Source organism: Leguminivora glycinivorella, chromosome 18 (assembly GCF_023078275.1).
Source record: "Leguminivora glycinivorella isolate SPB_JAAS2020 chromosome 18, LegGlyc_1.1, whole genome shotgun sequence".
Classification (NCBI taxonomy): domain Eukaryota; kingdom Metazoa; phylum Arthropoda; class Insecta; order Lepidoptera; family Tortricidae; genus Leguminivora; species Leguminivora glycinivorella.
In genome coordinates, this window is record NC_062988.1 from 20,150,079 (window position 1) to 20,170,947 (window position 20,869).

At 42.1% G+C, this 20,869-nt stretch overlaps 1 protein-coding gene across 1 annotated transcript in view; it reads right to left on the minus strand.

Annotated features, from left to right (window-relative positions):
* Positions 1 to 20,869, minus strand: part of LOC125235903 (lutropin-choriogonadotropic hormone receptor) — a 120,609-nt gene that overhangs the window by 62,834 nt on the left and 36,906 nt on the right. The window contains 2 exon segments of the mRNA XM_048142534.1: positions 1,702 to 1,860; positions 2,660 to 2,731. Of these exon segments, the coding sequence (XP_047998491.1) occupies positions 1,702 to 1,860; positions 2,660 to 2,731 (231 nt within the window).

The window sequence follows — 20,869 nt, forward strand, 5'->3', positions numbered from 1 at the left end:
CCTCATTCTGCGATACTACTACACGCGAACACGCATATAAATTAAGTAAGGACGTTTCGGAGCCGCGAAATGACCTTTCATATCCTCGGTCATTAATCATAGTGACATCGTCAGCAAACTTCGACGAACTCAAACGGCAGAAATATGAGCGCGTACGTGGTTATGAGCCGAGATATGCATCACGCGGCCGGCGAACCCCGCGCCCGCGCCCGCGGCTGTCGGCGGCTCTAATGTGTGCGATTTAATATTTCGGCCGACGCGAGTATTTGGCGCGTGATAAAAGTGACAAACGACTTCCTCTCCTTGATGCAAACCAGTCGGCGTTCCTTCCCTCCCCTCCGCGCGAACGTTTCGCAACCACCGCACCGCCGCCGTGCGAAACCGCGGGGCGAGCAGTTCGCACGGCGACAGCCCACCGGCGGCTCGGCCGAAGGTCGCCGTGGAACAGGTAGCTCCCACAAATTGACTGAATTAGGATTTTGTTCAGGCGCTTCGCTAATTAGGCGAAGTAATTAAATCACCCGGCAAAATAGTCCGCGACGCCGGTCTCGGCTCTGCACGCCGCCGAGTTTTTATTTGTGGCACGATCTTAGACGTTTTTATTTACGCTCTTTAATAATATAATTTTAAAATAAATTAGCAGTAAAATCCAGTCCGTGACCCTATTATCAGAGTTGCGGGATGACGCTCGGCGCCGCGCGGGATGCTCCCATCATTCGCACTCGCCCACAACATTATGTCGGCGGCGGCGGCGGCGGCGGCGGCGGCGCGCACGGCAGCGGCACTCCTCTGAGTCCTCTGTATGCACTATATGCAATGCACACTGCATTCCGCCCGAGATCGCTGACTAAAACATCATGTTACTGAATGTTACTCAATTACTGAACCGAACACGATACCAAAATATGTACTTATTGGAACGTAACCTATTTATACAGTATGGATGGCAAAATAAAGAAAAGATATTTCTTTTCGCTCGCTAAGAAGCCTAATTTGAATGTTATTAGAGACAACGTGTCTTGGCCGCGGAGCAGGGGCGAGCAGGGGGTGGGGGGTGGCGGTGGCTGCGTCAGCTGCCCATGAATAATTTATAATCGATTTATCAAACTACACTCACAACACTGTTCGGCCGGGATGAAGGCGTCGCGGACAAATAAGGCAGCGCGGGAATGACCCGTAATCCACCACATCTTATTATTCTCCACGAGATTTTTATCTTTTGTTGAGCATAATGTATGGATTATGGAATGAGTGATCGTGTATCACAAGAAAATAAGCCTAACATTATTATAGCTTGTTTTGGCAGCAGTTCCATTATATTGTTACATGATATTTACATTGTTTGTTATATGGTGAATCCTTAAAAGGTCGATATATTAGCGCTTTGGGTAATTTGCGATTTGTATTGTTAGTAAAAAAATATGAAAACTATACAAAATACATATTATATCTATTTGACACTCACGAAGAATCAACTGTCTGTGAAAGAGCTGATAATTTTCACTTGTGGATCCATAACAGATATCGAGACATGACCATCACTTAAAAACTTGCTTCCTTAACTTATCGTACGATTGAAGATAGTAGTCATGGAATTTTAACAAATATATTTTTAAATTCAGAAGAAGAAGATGAAAGTGCTTGCGTGCGTGTGTGCGTGTGTGCGTGTGTGCGTGCGTGCGTGCGTGTGTGTAGACTCACAGGTAGTGCAGGTGGTGCAGCTTGCGCAGCGCATGCGCGGGCAGCGCGGCGAGCCCGCAGCCGTCGAGCGCGAGGCGCGCCAGCCGCGCGGCGCCCGCGCCGCCCTCGCCGCACAGCGCGCCCGCCGACACCGACTCCAGCATGTTCGCCGACAAGTTCCTGCACACAAGGTTAACTCATGTCAGCGGTGCACTACTATATAACATTTGTGCCAACCAATTTCCATACAAACAAACATTAAACCCCTCAACCCCAATAGAACCCGAACACATTAATTTTGATAGGGTTGTAAAACTTGTAAAATGTCGTCGGCATAAATCGTAAACCGGACAACTCTGACAACTGTCGTTCCGCAGACGAACTTCCCAAACTTTAATAGTCTAATACATTTATGAGCGGCAGTTCTACCCTGCCTACTAGACGGCGCGGTTTATTGCCGCGACGTAAACCACGCGGATCTTATCAATCAGGGCAGAGATGAGGCTGGGCCGTAAAGTGCTGCATTAAATTACGCTGGAGTCGCTTCTGGCGCGGCTTAGAGCTTGATTCAAGTTTATACAACGTTGTAAAAATGTAAGGCTTGTAATCCTGGTCTGTAAAGTTAGTTGTCGGCGAGGGACCGCAATCACGCGGCGGCGCCGCCGGCCGCCCGTTTACTGTCCGCGCCCGCGCTGCCGACTAATGCCGGGCGAGATTTACTGTTTACTACCGTAAGTAAAGTTCAATTAAATATTGTAAAACAGAATTATTTCATTCAGAACAATCAATCCGGCCCAGTCCTAACTAAGTATATCATCGTTGTTAACTAGACTAGAACTAGACCACACCTTGGGGTGAAAAATCTTAGTCGATTCAAAGGGCCATCAGAAAATCTTGTTGCATATGTGACGGATTATTATTTTAGTTTTTTATGAGTATATAATATGTATATTGATTGAGACAGGGCGATCAGACTCACAGGTCTCGGAGCGAGGCGGCGGGCTGCAGCGCGCCGCGCGGCAGCGTGGTGATGTTGTTGTGCGACAGGTCCCTGCAACAACACACACAATCAACTCCCGGGGCTGCCAGTGTCTTGTCCGCAACTGTGTAAGATCCTTTTCACTATATCATATCGGATGTAGGAAAGACGTCAAAGGCAGGTGTCAAAAATAGCGCCTTTAATTTACTAGAGTCGGGTAAAGTTAAATTAAAACGCACCAAAGAAGGACAGAGAAAGCCCACAATACAGATACAGCCGAGGGTCTAGATCACGGGTCACTAAATGGCGGACCGTGGTCCGCATGCGGGCCGGTGACCTATCCAATGTGGACTTCTATCTCTTATCTTATCTATCGTCTTATTCTTACAATCAGGACCCCTGAAGAAGGAACCAATCGGTGTCCCCCTGCTCTAGATAGAGGCACGACAGTAGACGTTTAGAAACCTCTACTCGTAGTGTGTTAGATAAAAGTAAGCGAACTAATTAATAGTAGTTCGATCTCTACTGCGCCACTTTGCTCCGTTACTAACAATCATAAATAAGTATTAGGCAAAGACTAAAGGCATAAGATATGTACAAAGTTATTGCCAATGGCTTATACATATAAATACATATGACTAGAGTGATAAAAAGTAGGTAGTCTAGAATCCAAATTGGTTTAGTGAACATGTCAGGCGGAGTCGCAGATACAATCAGCGTCAAACACCGACCGCTATATGTACATATGATTGTGAACTCGAGCAACACATAACACATGCAAATACCCACCACCTCGTCACTTAGAGGGCAAACACTCTGGTAAGTTAACTTTTTACCCTCTCGCGAATGTTACAAGTTACGAAACAATGACCTTTTATAGAGTACCACGGCAAACAGAGAGATATTAGTTAATAAGACTTTGAAGCTTTTAAAACTATTCTAAGTACTCGTACAGTTTTATTAATTAAGATCTCTATCAGATGAGACGTTACTCATCTTATCTGACAGAGTTTGTTCCGAAAAGAAGATTCGTGAAATGTATGGCGTTCTAAGATACATTCTGTGACTCTTCTCAGTCCGCATAAACTTTATAATAGATTGCGACGACGACGCTGTCAGAAACAATCAGCCAGCACCTTGCTCCCGCGCGCCCGTCCCGTCCACTTCACATCAACACATTTTATGCTGAACCTTAGATGTTGACATTCATGCAAAGGCCTCCCCCAAAGGCCTCCTCCATCCGTCACGGTCTTAAATTACAAATACATTTTTATTTATCGTGGTTCGTGCTTTAATTACCCATTCAATTGAATCGTGTACGACTTTTATCGGTAATCGGTATCCACTTAATCATATTTTTGGAAGTTGTTCGATAACTCTTGATTTTTTTATCGTTTCGCTTCTCAAAGATATAAACTTTTTCTCCGAAAAAGTTGAAGGTAATTAGTACCCGTTAAGGACAAACGCGAAAAACTTGTCCAAGTGTCATTAACCAAGGTCGAGAGGCAATCTGAAGTTCGGCGGCGCGGGGCGAGGCGGGGCGAGGCGGGGGCGGACGATTTACGAGGACGGAGCTGGAGTGCAGCAGCCGGCAGCCCGCTCGTAAACACAAACAGTAATGTCCTACGAGGACATATTGTATCGGTGAACTTTGTGCCTTTCCAATAAAGTTTACGCGTCACCAGGGGCGAGTGCGGCTGCGGAGTGCGGACGGCGCGGGCGGTGAGTTGTCGCTGGTCGTACGGCGCGCGCCGAGCGGCTGACGATCGCTGTCGGGCCCCGCGGCGCGGGCGGCGAGTTGTCGCCGGTCGTACGGCGCGCGCCGAGCGGCTGACGATCGCTGTCGGGCCCTGCGGCGCGGGCGGCGAGTTGTCGCCGGTCGTACGGCGCGCGCCGAGCGGCTGACGATCGCTGTCGGGCCCCGCGGCGCGGGCGGCGAGTTGTCGCCGGTCGCGCGCGCCGAGCGGCTGACGATCGCTGTCGACCCCGATTGTCGCCGGTCGTACGGCGCGCGCCGAGCGGCTGACGATCGCTGTCGGGCCCCGCGGCGCGGGCCCGGTGACCGGTCCCAAGAGCGCACTTCCAACTACATACAGTCATACATCAATTGATATGGATGGACGGCTATTCGGCCAAGTAAAATCATACATCTGAGATTTGGGTACAGGAACAATTTGCACTAGCCAAAAAAATTATGAAATTGAAAACTAGGTAAAGACATGTACATAAAATACATAAGCAATTATAACAAATTTTATCAATACATGATAGAAATGGTCGCTTAAACCGTTTCTGCATTTATCTTTAAAGCAAAAGGATTCAAGCGCAAGTGACATACTATACATACACCGTGTTTTTTTTGTTTTTCGTTAAATTTGACACGTAGGTTCATTATCAGGAACCAGCCTGTAAATATATCACTTTTAGTTAAATTCGCAAATAAAATTTTCTCATCATTTTCATACATAATAAATGAATTTATTAGTGTGAGAGACCCTTAAGAGGATACGATAGTGAAAATGCTAAAATATACAAATGTTATTATTTAGATTTATCGAAAAAAAATTGTCCATTAAGAACAACTCAGTCAAAAGATTTTTCAAAAAAATCTTTAAAGGTTCCGCTCTCGACTCTTTCCTCCTTCAAAACTTAATCAATCGGAACAAAATTTGAAAATCTGAATAACAATGAAATCATCTATGTCGGACCGTTTAGCTACAAACAAACAAAAACAAACAAAATTGTTTATTTGGCAATATAAATTTAGTCAGTGGTACATTATACTGACCTCCACACTAGGCGTAGCCTGTATCGTGGAGGAGAATGTAAGATTAACAGAAATATTTGCGGCATTTAGTAACAACATTAATCTAGGAAACTATTTAAAAAAAAAAAAAAAATTACATTTAGTTACTTGGGATTTTAAATAAAGAGAATAGGCTTAAGTTATGGCTTACGATCCAAGTACATAAGTAGGTAAGTAACATGCAAAAGGAATCCTAAATAGTATTTATACAATGACATAACAACATGCACAAGCGCGCGCGTGTGTGCGTGCGTGTGTGTGTGTGTGTGTGTGTGTGTGTGTGTGTGTGTGTGTGTGTGTGTGTGTGTGTGTGTGTGTGTGTGTGTGTGTGTGTGTGTGTGTGTGTGTGTGTGTGTGTGTGTGTGTGTGTGTGTGTGTGTGTGTGTGTGTGTGTGTGTGTGTGTGTGTGTGTGTGTGTAGGTATGTAGATGTATTTCAGTGTCTGAAAGTTGGGTCTGATTACGACGTAATCTTCGTTAGATTTTCCGTATCTACATAAGAGAGATTTATCATGCTTTTCGATAGCAACTTTTTTGTCTTGTAGATGGAGAGATTTTTAAACTCATACAAACTAACTAAGCGGTTGTAAATACGGGGAAACAAAAATGTTGAAAAATGGTATGCAAATTTGGTATTAACACCTGTGGTGGGAATTCTAAATAAACGATGTTTGAGTAGATTGTCGTAGTTGGGTGAGTTAAGAACTGTTTTATGCACGTGCAGTGCTACCCTCATCAAATACAGTTTTCGAACACTAAGTACCTGTGCTTCGTAGTACAATGCCTGTGTTGGGTACATAATTTGTTTCTTCAGCGCAACTTTCAACACCGCCCTTTGTGCTCTTTCCAATTTCAGTAGAGTGGCAGAGGATTGACCTCCCCATGCTAAAATGCAGTAATTAATTATAGACTGCCCTAGTGATAAATATATAGTTTTTAATAAAGAAAATTCAGCTGACTCTCGTAACATTTTCATTATGTGAATCAGCTTTCGAACTCTGGCCGAGACTGCTGCCACATGCTCCTTGAAGTTTAGTTTTTCGTCTATGACGATGCCAAGGTTTTTTGGTTAATTTGGTTAATTGTTACCAATCTTGAGTATCACACCTTTTTTTGCGCCACAATGAAAAAGGCCGTTTTTAGAAATTTTTGATTGGCTCTAGAGTCTTTAAAAAGCAGAATATCAAAAAACTCAAAACGGTCCGACACAGATAAAATAATAACAATCTGTGTTGAAAAAATCATTGCTCTATCTTCAAAAACCAGGGAGGAAATAGTCGAGATCGTTTGTATGGAGAATTGACCCCTACCGTATCGTCTTAAGAATAACATTCAAGTTAGGCCCACTTGCACCAACCGCTTAACTCAGGGTTAGTGGGCTGTCATCTGTTAAATTCCATATAAAATGGTGGGTTAACCCTCGGGTTAACGCTCCATTTTCGTTGGTGCAAGTGGCCCTTAGTGTCAAGTGATTGACGGCACATGTCAAAACAAATAACATTAGGAATTGGTAAAGGTTGTTTAATTACACACGTGTTCAGTATTTACCTTTTTTTTTTTTACTCCATAACCGTAAGAGTTAAGACGCTAGTTTCTTAGATAAATTAATTGTATTTAATCAAAAGAACCTTCCCTTAAAGTTAACGGAATTCAATAAAAACAGATTGTATAAATGTTAACTTCAACACAGCTGTTTAGTTTTTACAAGCAAGTTGCGACTGCGACCGATGTCCGTTCCGTTGTCCGCACCGACTGTTCCTGTCATTTAGGGACAAGGTTTACAAGCGAACATTAACAACATACACTCGTGTCGTGGGTGGGCAGTGCCAGGCGGGGGTACCTACTACTGGTACCCTGAGAGCGAGCGTGACGTAACATGCTGCCGGAACTATTTGTACGTATGCATATCCTGAACCATTCCTAGGAATAAACAGTCATCAGTATTATGCCAGAATTAGGTACTCGTTTACAACTGAAAAGGACAAAACACTGCAATAAACTGGCGGAGTTTATACAACTACAACGAGCATTTTGAGCATTCTTTGTCTACAATGAAATTATTGGGAACTTAATAAAATAATAAGTACATATATAATATTGTTATGTGTTTATTTGAAAGTTCTGAGAGTATATTTAAGCTACAACGTTTTCTACTCATAAATAGAATAGATGATTTTCTAACTTTCTATAAGAATAGAATAAGAATAATGTTGGATTAGAGTACAATCTCGATAAATCCGGCACTTCGCTGGTCCGGGTCCGGACCGTCCCGTCCATGCACTAATCCGGCACTAAAATAGAGACGCAAGTGATAAGTTCAAGTCCCAGTTTACCACCTATTCGTAAATTATCAGTCTGACTTCACAATAAAAAGTGGCTAAAAAAAAACTTTGTTGTGGCTTTGCTACAGCTTCGCCATAAACTAACACGATTAAATAAATGATCCTTTGATTGTGAATGATATAATAGACAATTAGGCATATTATGTAAACAACTAAACACTGAACGGGAGGTAATGATAGTATCCACCACCACCAGTTCCGCGAGTAGCAGCGCGCCGCGGCGGTGCGCTGCCGCGGCAACCGTCGCCGAGCGCCCGGCCCGGCACCTCGTTATTGGCGTCATCCATCATCCGACCCTGTCCCCCCTCACCCCACCGGGAGCCCTCCCACGACTCATTCACAGCGGATTTCATTTCGCCGCGCGATACTATCGGCGGGTGATTGATAGGGCTCGCGCGCTACACCGAGCGGCTTGTCCCGATAATAGGCCGGATTTGTCGCAAGAAACAATTTCCCTCTCCTGGCGGAAAATGACTTGCACCGCGTGTCGCGTGTCGTGTGTGCCACATGGCGGCGACGGCTCGTTGCCTTATTTTATATCGGCTCTATTGCGTCTGAAAGATAAGCTCTATCTTTGAAATAGCGGCATTTGGTTCGTCATCTGTAAAATAGCTACTTGGTTTTCTCTACAGTATGAAAACGGTTTTCATTCGTTTTGCTTGTGGGCACAATATGCAATAAATACAGCAGCTCCGTCGATAGTCGGTGGGCGGGCGAGCGGCGAGCGGCGGCGGCCGGCGAGCGTCTGCCGCCGGAGCGGTCGTTGCCCGGACCACCCCCCACACCCCCCACCGCCGGCCCCACAACTACTGCATATTACACGTTATTTGATGCAAAATAAGCTCCGCCTTGAAACTACTTCCGCAGTTTACGTTGAATGGAATGAGACGCGGCGTGCGGCGCTCGAGCGGAAATGAATGAATCTTTCGCATGGCTTTGTTTTCAATTAAAGAAATGCATTTAGTATTTTAACCCGGGAATTTGGCAAGCAGCAATCTAGCCTGGCCTTTGATGTGTCAAGTGGAGCGTGTCGCGCATCAGCTGGCCGGCGGCCAAACGTCGCGGCTCGCGCGATGAATGCACTCCCCCCCCTCTCCCCCCCACTGGCCGCCGGCCTCGACCCACAGCGGCGGTGAATGGGGCGCGCATCCCGCACACACGGCGACAAGCCCGCGGCCGACACGACCCGTGTGCGCCTTGAGATAGATGTGATTGCGCGCGAGTGCAGCGCGGGATGCGTTCCCGACAGCCAAGTGGAGGCAGCGAGTCCAGTTCTTAGTGCACCAGTTTGACGACGACTACCATAAGCTGATTAAGAACACTACTGTTCCAAGGCCGACGTTGATGTCTACATGCGTGGTAGCTCTCCTCCTGCTCCCTCCTGCGTTTGTATCAACTTGTGGCTACAGCGGAATGTTTGCGTACCCCGGTAACAGCTACTTCTGGGGTCGCTCTCATATCGACCAGTATTGGGACTGCGGCAACAGTTTCAAGAGAAACCAAGCCAACCACGCTTTTGAGCGTCTGTGAGTTCTAGTCAGCGCCGTGGAAAATGTGTCGCTGAGTTGCTGACAGAAGTTGTTGATGAGAGCAAGTTGCATCGACTCGACTAGTCGACTAGACGCCGATGTTAGCCAGCGTTCCCACTTAAGCGTCGCGTGTCTCGGGGCGCGCAACGGACGTCCGCGCCACGCCACCTGACGTAAGGACGTAAGACGCGCCGCCAAGCAAGTCCTTCCTATACAAAATGTACTGAGGAGACGTTTTTTGAATTACACTCAGGTGGCGTGGCGCGGACGTCCGTTGCGCGCCCCGAGACACGCGACGCTCTGATGTGGCCGGTCCCTTAGGAATATATTGGTGTGAGATCTCGCTAACACTAGTTTACTGGAGGTTTCGACTCGAGCTGAGTGCACGAACGGCAGACCGGGTACAACTAGTTCGGGCGCAGCGCCGGCGGCGGCGGCGGCGGGCGCTCTTGACCCGCTGCGCTGACGCACGCGCCGCGCATGCGCCGCGTCACTCCGCACTGCCTGCACTTTATCCACAACCTGCATCTGCGCGCGTAATCTAACATATGATATGGTCCGGCTGTCCAAACAGCCATTGTAATGATTAGTTGAGTGGAGCGCGGGATGCTATCGTTCAGTGGGATATAGCACGCTCACGAGTCAGTCGGTCTCGGTAGGTAGATATGTGTACTAATAACTAGCTGCTTTTTGTTTAACTTTAGTGCTTTGTGTTTGCATCATTGTCTATATAGAAATTAGATGATTCATCGCAATGGTCAAATCAATAAAATTTTAATATTATACCTAGTAAGACAAAGAAAACTGTAGACTCCTTGTAAATATGTAACTTAATTGTATTACTTAGGTAGGTCTGATGCTAAAGGATTCGTATAGAATTTCCTTACGTTACGAGTAAGTATGTATATCTATTCTATAGACTCGTATAGAGCAACTACTTGTGTGTTGTGTGGCAAATGCGAGTCTCAGCCTTTTTCTTTCAATGAATTGGCAAATCTTTCGCTGAGCTTCACAAAAAACGGCGCGCAGCTTTTGCCGCCGGCGGCGGCGACGCGACGGCACTCCGGATATTAAGCGGATTACTCTGTTTAAATGACAATTTTTACTGAATCTGAATGTGTAAACGGTCAATATTGTATAGTCGTAGTCGTGTTAGATGATTACGAAATGGACTATGTATTTACATTTCTAGGCTGCGAACAACAGATGAATTAGTTTGAATACGTGATTGATTGTTTACTTGGCCTTCTGTTAATTTCGCTGTGTCAACAGCAGATTTAATGATTTCGAGCCGCCACTTCATTCAAGGACACGTCATCGACAAGCAGGCTGACGCGCCACGCCACACGCCACACGCCAGACGCCACACGCCACGCTGCCTTGTTCCAAGCGAAGGCAGTAACTAGTACCATCTTAACGTATTTGTATATTGTGAAGTACAATATTTTTCAATTTATTTCTTCATAACGAAAGTGTGTCAATACATATTTACAAAAATTACAATTATGTCCATCTTAGTAACTATAGGTATGACAATTTAATAATAATCATATACAATTGTTCTTATTCAAAAATTCTTCTATTGAATAGAAAGCTTCATTTAATAAATATTCCTTGAGATTATTGATAAAAATATTATACATATGTAAGTTCAGTAGATTTAAGATTATTGGGTAAACGATTATATAGCCTCGGACCAATGTACCACACACATTGTTCGAACTTTTTCAGTCCATGTATGTTAGAGAGGAGAATACTTCCATTTCGGTAGTTAGGGCCGCGCATTCTAAATTGATCGAGATTTTTATGAACTACTTTCATAATTTCTAATATCCGAGTCTATACTCGGATATTCATGATTTTCAAAGTCTGAAATAGGCTGCGGGCAGGTGTGTCCCAGTGCACCCCAGCCATAATCCTAATTACCTTTTTTGTATCATAAACATAAACACCCGTTGTCTGTCCGCAGCTTGTCCCCACATATCAATTCCGTAGGTCACAATGGACTGAAAGTATGCATTGTATGCATTTTTGACACATTGCTTGTCGAGCATTTTTGTTAGCCTTGAAACTGCAAAACACCCTTTCCTAACCCTTTACAAAGCTCGTCTATATGTGCATCCCACTTTAACCCGGAGTCTAAGGTGAATCCCAGATATTTTGCTTCGTTTACGACAGGTATAATACTTTAATATTATCCAGCACAATACTCAATGTTTGGCGCGGCAAACCCCTAAGATTGATCTTAACGACATTTGTTTTTTCAAGGTTGAGAACCATACCATTAACAGTGAACCATTGCTTTACATCACATAACAAGCCATTAACTTTGGATTGTAGTTCTGTGAAATCAGTGCCCCAAACAACAAAAGCACTAAGTATCATCGGCGTATGCGACCAATTTCCCACAAGACGTACACGCTGTCAAGTCATTTACTAATGTCAGAAATAAATAATGTAAGCCGTAATGCTGACATATTAGAGAGTGGGTGCCAAAGTACGAGTATACGAGTAAGTAGGTATTAGAGCGAAGGCTTCACGGGTGGCTAGCGGATCTCCGTCACCGCTCATATTTCATCAGCCCTCGCGTGTTATCTTATCTTCCGTCAGCCCGAGTCGCGGCGGGTATTGACTCCGCGGCGGACGCTGCGCTGGCAGGAATAGCTCTCCTGGATGTTAGACGGCATAATTGTCGTGGCTAGGCCGTAAGAGCGTGTGACTCGGGCCCGTTTGAAGTCGCTAGACGGGCGCCGCGAGTGCGTGCGATGTGCACACGACGCGACGTGGAGCGCGGAGATTAATGTCGCTGTCAGATAGTGTTATCGAGACGAGGGCCGAGCGTGTAAGACGAGCTCTATAAGTATAATGTCCGCTGCGACACCATTCCTACTTCTAATTTCAATTTCACCGCTGACCGCAGGTACGATAATATTTACTACATCAATGTTACGTTCAAGTGCTCACAATCATCAGTCAAATATTTAGCTACCCTATTACTTGTACGCAAATTCCCGATATGTAGGTACGTCGTACCAGAACTGTGGACCACATTATAGGAATATCGACAAGTAGCACTATCAAGTGTGAACCATACAGGTACATCAGGATTGCGCACAAGTTCGGAAACGGAGAATATAGGCAATGTTGACTAATCAGTAGGTACCTACTGTTTCTGAACGCAACCATGTATGATTGAATGATGAAGAGTTTTATATGATTCCATTCATCGGGTGCGTATCGATCGATATAACTTTTTTTATATATTTTTAGTCGTTAGAACGATCATTTGATATAATTATTGAATCATATAATAACAAATAATATACTAACAAATTGTATAATTCTTATTTAATATAATGATCATTTTTAGGGTTCCGTAGTCAACTAGGAACCCTTATAGTTTCGCCATGTCTGTCTGTCCGTCCGTCCGTCCGTCCGTCCGTCCGTCCGTCCGTCCGTCCGTCCGCGGATAATCTCAGTAACCGTAAGCACTAGAAAGCTGAAATTTGGTACCAATATGTATATCAATCATGCCAACAAAGTGCAAAAATAAAAAATGGAAAAAAATGTTTTATTAGGGTACCCCCCCTACATGTAAAGTGGGGGCTGATTTTTTTTTTCATTCCAACCTCAACGTGTGATATATTGTTGGATAGGTATTTAAAAATGAATAAGGGTTTACTAAGATCGATTTTTGATAATATTTATATTTTCGGAAATAATCGCTCCTAAAGGAAAAAAAAGTGCGTCCCCCCTCCTCTAACTTTTGAACCATATGTTTAAAAAATATGAAAAAAAACACAAAAGTAGAACTTTATAAAGACTTTCTAGGAAAATTGTTTTGAACTTGATAGGTTCAGTAGTTTTTGAGAAAAATACGAAAAACTACGGAACCCTACACTGAGCGTGGCCCGACACGCTCTTGGCCGGTTTTTTTCGAATAACATTCATTATAACATACTTTGTGTATAATGCTTATTTCCGATAATAAATAAATTGTATAACACAAATTCATTCTAAAGCACAGTTAGAATGAAAAAAAATTAGAATAAATTAGATCCGTAATTTACTAGAAAAGTAGATTAGGTTAGAACTGTGACCCCTACACACAACGCGCTGCTACCAGAAAAAAATAGGTTAGGTTAGGTTATAACTGTGCCCCTTCAACATATGTACTGCTATCAGAAAAGTAGGTTAGGTTAGGTTAGAACTGTGATCCCTTCAAAAAAAGAATAAAATTAATTCATGAAATGTTTTATACTGCTTGCTAGTTATATTATCTAAATATATAAAAGAAGAAGCTGACTGACTGACTGACTGACTGACTGACTGACTGACTGACTGACTGACTGACTGACTGACTGACTGACTGACTGACTGACTGACTGACTGACTGACTGACTGACTGACTGACTGACATATCAACGCACAGCCGAAACCGCTGGTCCTAGAGATTTCAAATTTGGCACGTAGGTTCCTTATATAGTGTAGAGGAGCACTAAGAAAGGATTTTTCAAAATTCACCTCCTAAGGGGGTCAAATGGGGGTTCAAAGTTTGTATGGGGAAACAAGATTAGTTTGACTATTTTATTCGAAACTTCACAGGAAGATTCCTTAAGACATATGACTGAATACGTGTTTCAGGTTTTTTGAAAATGTAACCCCTAAAAGGGTGAAAAGGGGGTGATAAAGTCAAAAAATCAGTATGGGTATCGTTTTTATGGTTTATCGGGTCGCTGATCACGATAAATACAACGTTTTTAAAATCTAACGAGGCGGAAGTGAAATACCTGTTGTGGTGCAATGGGGTTTAAATATCAAAAAAATATAAAAGAAGATATTGACTGACTGACTGACATATCAACACACAGCCGAAACCGCTGGTCCTAGAGATTTCAAATTTGGCACGTAGGTTCCTTATATGGTGTAGAGGAGCACTAAGAAAGGATTTTTCAAAATTCACCTCCTAAGGGGGTCAAATGGGGGTTCAAAGTTTGTATGGGGAAACAAGATTAGTTTGACTATTTTATTCGAAACTTCACAGGAAGATTCCTTAAGACATATGACTGAATACGTGTTTCAGGTTTTTTGAAAATGTAACCCCTAAAAGGGTGAAAAGGGGGTGATAAAGTCAAAAAATCAGTATGGGTATCGTTTTTATGGTTTATCGGGTCGCTGATCACGATAAATACAACGTTTTTAAAATCTAACGAGGCGGAAGTGAAATACCTGTTGTGGTGCAATGGGGTTTAAATATCAAAAAAAAATATAAAAGAAGATATTGACTGACTGACTGACATATCAACACACAGCCGAAACCGCTGGTCCTAGAGATTTCAAATTTGGCACGTAGGTTCCTTATATGGTGTAGAGGAGCACTAAGGATTTTTCAAAATTCTCCTCTTAAAAGGGTGAAATGGGGGTTCAAAGTTTGTATGGGGAAACAAGATTAGTTTGACTATTTTATTCGAAACTTCACAGGAGGATTCCTAAAGACATTATTATGACTAAATACATGTTTCAGGTTTTTTAAAAATTTGACCCCTAAAGGGGTGCAAAGTGGGTAAAGTCAAAAACACAATATGGGTATCGTTTTTATGGTTTATCGGGTCGCTGATCACGATAAATACAACGATTTTAAAATCTAATGAGGTGGAAAAGAAATTTTCTCCCCTGTTGTTGTGAAATGGGGTTCAAATATCCAAAATAGCCATAAGTATAGCTTTAGTTTTTATCTTTACTTCTGGTTCAAGAGATTTCAAATTGACACGGAAGTTCCTTAGAGGAGCACTAGGGGTAGGGGTGGGGATAGGGATAGGGATAGGGATAGGGATCTGGATCTGGATAGGGATCGGGATCGGGATAGGGATAGGGATAGGGATAGGGATAGGGATAGGGATAGGGATAGGGATAGGGATAGGGATAGGGATCGGGATCGGGATCGGGATCGGGATAGGGATAGGGATAGGGATATGGATAGGGATAGGGATAGGGATCGGGATAGGGATAGAAATAGGGATAAAAATAGGGGACGGGGACGGGGATAGGGATAGGGGAAGGACGGGGACAGAGACGGGACGGGAACGGGGACGGGGACAAAGATAGAGATAGGGACGGGGATAAGAATAGGGATTGGGGTCAGAATAATCGGTCGGCAATCGATATCTAGGCAGTGTAAAATGCAGGTGGCTCAGTGGGAAGGTATTAGTAAGTAGGCATCGGCGAGTATCCTGCATCCGTAATAACTATTACATTCAATGTGCTGTAAGAAGATCGTTGTTTGCTTGCCTTTTATATGTTTACGTTTGCAATAAGTATAAGCAAAATGGAAAAAATTGTAAGCGATAATGCAAGTAAGTAGTTTTTACCCTACCGACCATAGCGTCGAGATACTGGCTATGTGGGTTGTATGAAGTTTCCCCAGTATAAATATTTATATAGGTAAAATACATACATATTCGTACCTACTACCTACGCTGTGGTCGCTGTGTAACAATTCTACAATCATTGCAAGAATTTCTTTAAAAACAGTAGGTGTAAGGTACAGTCAGCCAAAACCGGACCGTACAGCAAATATATCAGTTACAATGGCCCTCCAGTCGAGAATTGCCCCGCTTTACCTTAATCGAAATAATCGCGGACAGATGTACCTACAAAGAAACCTACGGATCCAAATGAAAATCTTATTTTTTGTAAACGTTTCAATAAGAATACTTTTATTACGCGGGCGAAGCCGCGGGTAAAAGCTAGTACTAGTAGTATATCAATAGATAGTTATACCATACAACGGTTATTATACTTATTATAAATAAGTGTTATACGAAATAATCATTATACAAAATAAAAGTAGATATTTTGTGGTTATACCAAATGTTAATTATGTCAAATGAATGATTATATCCTTTAAATATATACCAAATGTTGTTATATCAAATGTTACTATACCAAAAAAGTTTATACCAATCATTACACACCCCCATTCATCGACTCACGCACTCTCTTCTTCCCCGACAACTCCCTTGTACGGGATACCCCCATTTGCCAGAATTTCATTTGCCATAATTTTATTTGTCACCATATTCAACAGTCATAATATTGTTTCTCATAACATCTTATGCCATAATCATTGTTTACTATATTAATCAAGTGCCAGAAACTTTGTTTCCCATAAAGTCAGTTTCCATAATGTCATTTGTCAGAATCATCGAAATCTGTAATTACCACATTCCATACCATCATTTGTCATCCAAATTAGCGACCAGAAAAGTCAATTTCCATAATGTGATTTGGCAGAATCATCAATATGAATCATAAATGCGTAATTGGGTCATTCTCCGAGACCCTAATTTTCAATGTCCGGAGGCTTATTTCACTGAAAACTTTAGTTTAAAATCCTGTTTTTTTTTTCAGAGATACTTTATATCTCTAGTCGACTGGGACATCGATTAGCTTTAGCATAAGGTCATTGTAATTTTTTATATAAAAAAAATATATCCGTTATTCTTACTACTCTGTCGTGTCCGTTCTCCATTTTTCTCTAAACATGTGATGATAACTTCAATTCAGTCAACTTAAGAGGGCATTCAACGAAAACGTCGTAATAATGTAAAATTGATAGTTTTAGTCGGCAAAATGCTACACTTTCCGTCATCTAAAAGACTTATTAAGTTCAGGATTCGATTAGGACATCTTCTTAACTTACATGTTGTGAGACTGGATTTTTAAAAATTAACTCACTTAATTAATTATGATTTTTTTTCTGGTGCATGTTTAGGAAAACCCGCGAAAAGTGCTGACTTAGTCCGTCTAGTTTGTAAAATTTGGATAGTTTTGAATGCTTCAAGTGGTAAATTTGTATTATGTATATCCTGTACTACAATCTTCTGAGACTACTTCTTTGTTATAAGGCTTTAGAATAGAGTAAATGAGGATATGATGAATCCAATTTGTTTCAGAAATCACCTCAGAATAAGTGTCAATTTCTTCGAAAACTTACGTGTTTTTGAAGTAGTTTTAATATAAAAATAATCTGCAACGCTTACTCAAGCAGATTTTATGCAAAAGTTTTCTATTAATTGCAATTTAATATTTTTGACGATTTTTTTAAAAATGCCTCCTTATTACCGGTTACGCGCGCTTGCGATGTCAGTACCGCGGCAGAGCTTGTAGAGGCAGGACGTATGTTAGTCCGCTCCGCACGCGGCTCGATGATCGCGAAGTTATTTTGTCATTGTGTGCGGCACCCGCCGTGTCCAAAACCGCACTTGTGTGCGTGTTTGGCTGTACTGTTGCATGTATACTGCGACCGAAAACTTTGATCCTTGGGTTGACGACTTTGGTAACTAACTAATTAACTTGACTAATATTTTTAGTAAGTATTATTTATTATTGAATATCATTTTAGGTTACTGACTCGTCTCAACAAAATCTTTGACAATAGATGGTACTCAGGATCTGATGATGAAGTCAGATGGTAGTCATGAGTTCTCATCAACCAGGTCTTGAAACCATTTCGTGTTTGGGCTCGTTTGATTCGCCTCAACAAGATCTTTGACAAGAGGTGATGGTACCCAGGATCTGATGATGAAGCCGGAAGGTAGTCATGAGTTCTCATCAACCAGGTCTTGAAACCATTTCGTGTTTGGGCTCGTTTGATTTGCCTCAACAAGATCTTTGACAAGAGGTGATGGTACCCAGGATCTGATGATGAAGCCGGAAGGTAGTCATGAGTTCTCATCAACCAGGTCTTGAAACCATTTCGTGTTTGGGCTCGTTTGGTTCGTCTCAACAAGATCTTTGACAAGAGATGGTACCCAGGATCTGATGATGAAGCTGGAAGGTAGTCAAGATAATTCATCAACCAGGTCTTGAAACCACTCCGTGTTTGGGCTCGTTTGGTTCGTCTCAACAAGATCTTTGACAAGAGATGGTACCCAGGATCTGATGGTGAAGCCGGAAGGTAGTCAAGAGTATTCAACAACCAGGTCTTGAAACTCTTCTGTGTTTGGGCTCGTTTGATTCGTCTCAACAAGATCTTTGACAAGAGATGGTACCCAGGATCTGATGATGAAGCTGGAAGGTAGTCAAGAGTATTCCACGACCAGGTCTTGAAACCACTTCGTGTTTGGGTTCGTTTGATTCGTCTCAACAAGATCTTTGACAAGAGATGGTAATCACTCTTTTATACTCTGGCGCATCCACTGTCTCAGTGTGTCAACAGTCAACTAAAGCAGGTAGGCGTAGCGTAGAGTTGTATTTCCTTACAAAAAACTAATACATAGATGTGGACCTTCCTGTGCTCCATGCAATTAAAACAACATAATATTTAAAAACCGGCCGAGAGCGTGTCGTGGCCTCTCGGCCGGTTTTTAAAGCCGCGTTGGTAAATAGCCACTCGGCTCTTCCGTAGTTTTCCATATTTTTCAAAAACTACAGAACCTATCAAGTTCAAAACAGTTTTCCTAGAAAGTTTATAAAGTTCTACTTTTGTGTTTTTTAAATATATGGTTAAAAAGTTAGAGGGGGGGGGGGGGGGGACACACTTTTTTTTCCTTTAGGAGCGATTATTCCCGAAAATATTAATATTAACAATTTCAGTAACGATTTCAGTAATTCATTTTTAAATACCTATCCAACAATAAATCATACGTTAGGGTTGAAATGAAAAAAAAATCACTCCCTACTTTACGTGTAGGGGGGTACCCTAATAAAACATTTTTTCCACTTTTTATTTTTGCACTTTGTCGGCGTGACTGATATACATATTGGTACCAAATTTCAGCTCTCTAGTTCTAACGGTCACTGAGATTATCCGCGGACGGACGGACGGACGGAGGGACAGACAGACAGACATGGCGAAACTATAAGGGTTCCTAGTTGACTTCGAAACCCTAAAAACACATTTTAAATATATAAAAAAAACTACTTAAAATTAAAGAAAACCGATCTTAGTTCCATTATATACAGAGTGGGGCCTGTAACAAAGGCGAAGAATTGAACTGTAGGCTATTCTCCTTATACTGATCAACATTTATTCAGTGACTTTTAAAAATTATGAAGTCTTTAAATTTTTAATTTTTCATACAAAATAAATATTAGCTTCAATGTATTATTGTTGTCATTGACGTTGTCTGTCACACTTTAGACTTAACAGAATTCGCAATACATTACATCTTAGAAAAAAACTTTCAAGGGTGATAAAAATCAAAATACAAGTTATTTTTAAAAGTCGCCGAACAAATGTTGATCAGTATAAGGAGAATAGCCTAGAGTTCAATTCTTCGCCTTTGTTACAGGCCCCACTCTGTATATGTACCTAGAAAACATCATCATCTTCCTTGCGTTATCCCGGCATTTGCCACGGCTCATGGGAGCCTGCGGTCCACTTTGACAACTAATCCCAAGATTTGGCGTAGGCACTAGTTTTTACGAAAGCGACTGTCATCTGACCTTTCAACCCAAAGGGTAAACTAGACCTTATTGGAATAAGTCCGGTTTCCTCACGATGTTTTCCTTCACCGAAAAGAACCTAGAAAACATATCATATACAAAATGAAATAAAACTAAGAAAACGGATTATATTCATTATACGCGATATAATCTGATTCCATAAATTTATTTCATGAGTAACTATCGCGGTGACAGAAAACAATATTATATACACAATTTATTATATTATAAAAGTTTTTTAATTTATTTCTTCCAAGGCTACACACGTTTTAATAAAAAAAACTGTGATAAGTTTAATAATTAAACTAAAAGGTCAAGTATTTCTGCACGAAATCATGTATGCAAATATGTAATATATATGGTGGTGTTTTTACGCAAGTATCAATAATGGTTAGTCCGCAACGCTACTGACGGCGTGGCGGTACCGACCATGAATGTTATCCCTTTCGCTCTAGCCGCACGTAAGGTTGGTTCGAAGAGGATCGCACGCTATGTCTGTACCGCAGGCTACAATCGTTATGCTTCTGGTTATAGTGTGCGTCTGCACACAGGCGCACGCCAACGCCGCCGGCGTCGAAATGCGAGCAAGCAGATTTTTTGAAAGCGCTCTTAACGAATATTTTGATTGAGTACATGGATACATTATTAGTTACTACATTACTAAAATTTAACAAGTATTTTTTTATCTATAATTTTGTATTTAAAATTTAGGAAATAAGAGATGTCCGCGACAAAATTCTTATTTCTCTGGTGCGGGTTTTATTCGCCTGTATCGTAAACGTATTGAAGATTGTAGACAAACTTCCCCCCGCGGGGAATAATTAGTCGCGCTCGGAACGTGGTACGAGGTGGAAGTGTCGGCTGTTGCACGTGGCTCCGGAATTACGAAGGTAAATATCTTATTCCTCTGTCCGTGGTTCAGGTATCATTCTTATTACTCTGTTCGATTTTTTGGGATTTGTGTAACTTTTAAAAATGTACTTTTTTGCTTAATTAATTGCTTTACGTACTATCTATTCATATTATTAACGACAGCCGCGTTGTATAAACACATTATGAATCATTGGTTTTTTTTCGATAATTTC